The 2828-nt window shown below is 42.9% G+C and overlaps 1 protein-coding gene and 1 long non-coding RNA gene across 2 annotated transcripts; both read left to right on the top strand.

Moving 5' to 3' along the window:
• The first annotated feature begins 295 nt into the window (after positions 1-295).
• LOC121761135 lies at positions 296-1491 on the top strand. The gene is made up of 4 exons (XR_006041936.1): positions 296-514; positions 621-723; positions 806-881; positions 957-1491. It is a non-coding gene; the product is annotated as an uncharacterized LOC121761135 (long non-coding RNA).
• Positions 1492-1614: 123 nt separating this feature from the next.
• LOC121761134 (protein NETWORKED 4A-like) lies at positions 1615-2563 on the top strand. The gene has a single exon (XM_042156733.1). It carries the CDS (start codon positions 1781-1783, stop codon positions 2390-2392), a length of 612 nt encoding a protein of 203 aa, XP_042012667.1. The 5' UTR covers positions 1615-1780; the 3' UTR covers positions 2393-2563.
• The last annotated feature ends 265 nt before the right edge of the window (positions 2564-2828 follow it).

Raw genomic sequence — 2828 nt, forward strand, 5'->3', positions numbered from 1 at the left:
TCCCTTAGTGAAATAGTAATATACTAAAATTAATGGATAAAGATGATATTTTTATTCAATATTTAATACTATCACAAGGGGAAAAAGGCCCTCCCTTTTAATTATTATGAAAGATCGTGGTTTGTTCCATGTTGTGCATAATCTTTAATATTTAATTGATGAAATCATCGAAAGGGGTAGTCATGTTTTGATAAAGGAGTTGATCAAGGCTATGATATGAAAATCCCGTGGGTGTATAGCCGTTTTGTGTGAGTTTACAGTTGTGCTAATGTTCAAAGCTCTCATTAGGCTTAAATCTTCATTGTCTCTTTTTCTGCATTCTCAACTCTTTCACTCATTGTTCGTATTCATGCTTTAAAGATCAATTTTTGTGTCTTTTTTGGTGGTGGTAGAGTGTTTGATCAAGATTTGCTACAATGGCTGTGATTGCTCTTGTAGCAGCGTTTAGGTGATTGTGTTGTTGTTGCTGGAAAATCGGTGTTCGTGTTAGTATCTTTGTTGTGGATTTAAGAATGTATGGTGTTGTGTGATGAATGCACTTTCTATGAATCATTTTGATTTCAGTATTTTGTGGTAGAAAATACGTGCTGATTTTTGTCATCCATCGGCCTATGTTGCAGCTGATTTGGTTCGTGTTTGGATCCGATATTGAGCTGGGATCATGGCTTCATCGCTCGTAAGAACTCGTTCCCCATGCCATTTTTGGTCAAGCATTTAAGTCGAGTAAAGCCTTCATCGGTCTTTTTTATCTGGTTGGTGTTCTTCTGCGTTTGCTTAAGGCGATCCCCATTGGCCTTTGTTGTAGGTGAAGAGGAAGAAGTCTCACTCATGGTGGTGGGATAGCACCAACAACTCCAAGTGGCTACAAGAAAATCTCCAAGGTAAGTTTATCCAGTGGAATATGAGTTTCTTATTTGTTGCAAATGGAATGTTGAGAATGATTTTGTTGGTTTCAGACATGGATGTTAATGTCAAGAGGATGATGAAACTGATAGAAGAGGATGCCGATTCTTTCGCAAAGAAGGCCGAATCGTATTTTGTTGGTCAGCCTCGTTGAGGAGTTTTATCGGATGCATCGTGCGTTGGCTGAGCGGTATGATCATGTCACGCGCGAGCTCACGAGCAAGGACTCGTCCACGCAGAATCTGCATGAACAGCTGAAATCGGCGCAGAAGGATGTCGCTGTATGGAAAAACAAAGTCGAGAGAGAGAAACGTGACGCTGCTAGGCTGCAGGACCGCGTGGTGAGGTACAAGACAAATCTCTTGGAGCGAGATCAAGAAATCCGGGGGCTGAGGGAGACGATAGGCAACGCGAACAAGGCCTTGGCCGAAGAAAACAAGCACCTTCAAGCAGAGATGGCGAGGATAACGAAAGAGCACGCGTATTTGGAGGATGTTGGAAATATTGTAGCCTTTACACGGGAAAACTCTTGCTATTACAAAAGAACAAAACTGGAAGGTAAATATAATAATAAAAATTACAACGAAAGTAAAGAGATGCAAACTATAGTATTCTTCAAGTCGAGTCGAGGTGACCCTCTCTCCGCAAGACGAAATACGCCCCGGCTAGTGCTCACGAATTGGCGTAATGTCCCCAAAGATGAAACGACTTTCCTCCTATCGAGTTGAAGCACCTCAAACTCGTAGGCACCGGCGAACTTGAATTGGAGGCGAGAACCGAGCTATGCAATGCGAACTAGAATGCTTAAACTAGAGAAAGTAGATAGTGTAAGTTGTGGTGTGTTCTCAACTCTCAAGACTCCACCTATTTATAGGATATGAGTGCCTATTTGAAGAGTCTTTGCAATAAGGTACCTCATAAACATCTTGGAGGTTACCACAAGATGAAAGGCCAAAGGCCTAGCCTTTTCAAATTGATGCACGTTTTTCTTACAGAGGATAGCCTCAAGGAGATGGATCTTCGATGCCAGTCCTTGGAAGAGGACGTGAGGCGAGTGAAGTTGGGCAAAGACGAGGCGGAGGCGGTGTTTGGAGCTCAGATCGAGCAGCTGAAGGCCGACAGTACCGAGAGAGACGACTGCATCGAAGAGGTCAATAGAAATCTAGAGACGTGGAAGGTGAAACACGAGGTGTTGGCAGCCGCCAGAGACGAACTTAATGCCAAGATCACCGCACTCGGTGCAGAGATCAGGTCGAGAGACGACCATCTGCACCAGTTGCATCTACAGCTAATTGTTAACGCGGAGGAGCTGCGCTTGAGAGTCGTGGAGCTCGAGATCGACGTGAAGAGGAAGCAAGAGTCGATTATTGAAGGAGCAGAGGAGAAACGGGAGGTGATAAGGCAACTCTGCTTCTCGATCGAGCACTATCGCAGCGGATATCACCAGCTGAGGAGTGCGACGTCGTTTTGCACCTTCTTCGCCGTGTAGTTAAATCTGTCTGTAGATTTGGGTGGGAATACGAGTCATGGTTTCTTGCTATGATGTATCTAAGTATTACTGCGTTGATCAAACTATTTTCACAGCTCTTTGTAGAAAAACTCAGAATGGATATTTTCTACAAGCTAATTTTAATTCTTCGATACAATTGGGACAGCTCTATTAATCCAATTCTATACATACAAATCTACAAAAATTCCGTTGTCAAAATTGGTGCTACACAACTAACTTAACTCTGTTGGATCACATTCTCAAGATGCATTTGCTAACCAACTGTCTCAAAAACACAGCTCTTAATCTAATCATCTCCCAAATCATTCAAACTCTATCAAGGTGTACACTAAACCACGTGTTCCTCTTCTTTCCTTTGTGCATATCCGCGCCATGTTTCCATTTCTTGCTGCTCCGTTCCTGATAGTCTTGTCTT

The sequence above is a fragment of the Salvia splendens genome, chromosome 13 (assembly GCF_004379255.2).
Source record: "Salvia splendens isolate huo1 chromosome 13, SspV2, whole genome shotgun sequence".
Lineage (NCBI taxonomy): Eukaryota > Viridiplantae > Streptophyta > Magnoliopsida > Lamiales > Lamiaceae > Salvia > Salvia splendens.

Bases quoted from the DNA above. Each gene is read 5' to 3' on its own strand.
- LOC121761134 (XM_042156733.1), top strand. From the start codon at position 1,781: ATGAGTGCCTATTTGAAGAGTCTTTGCAATAAGGTACCTCATAAACAT.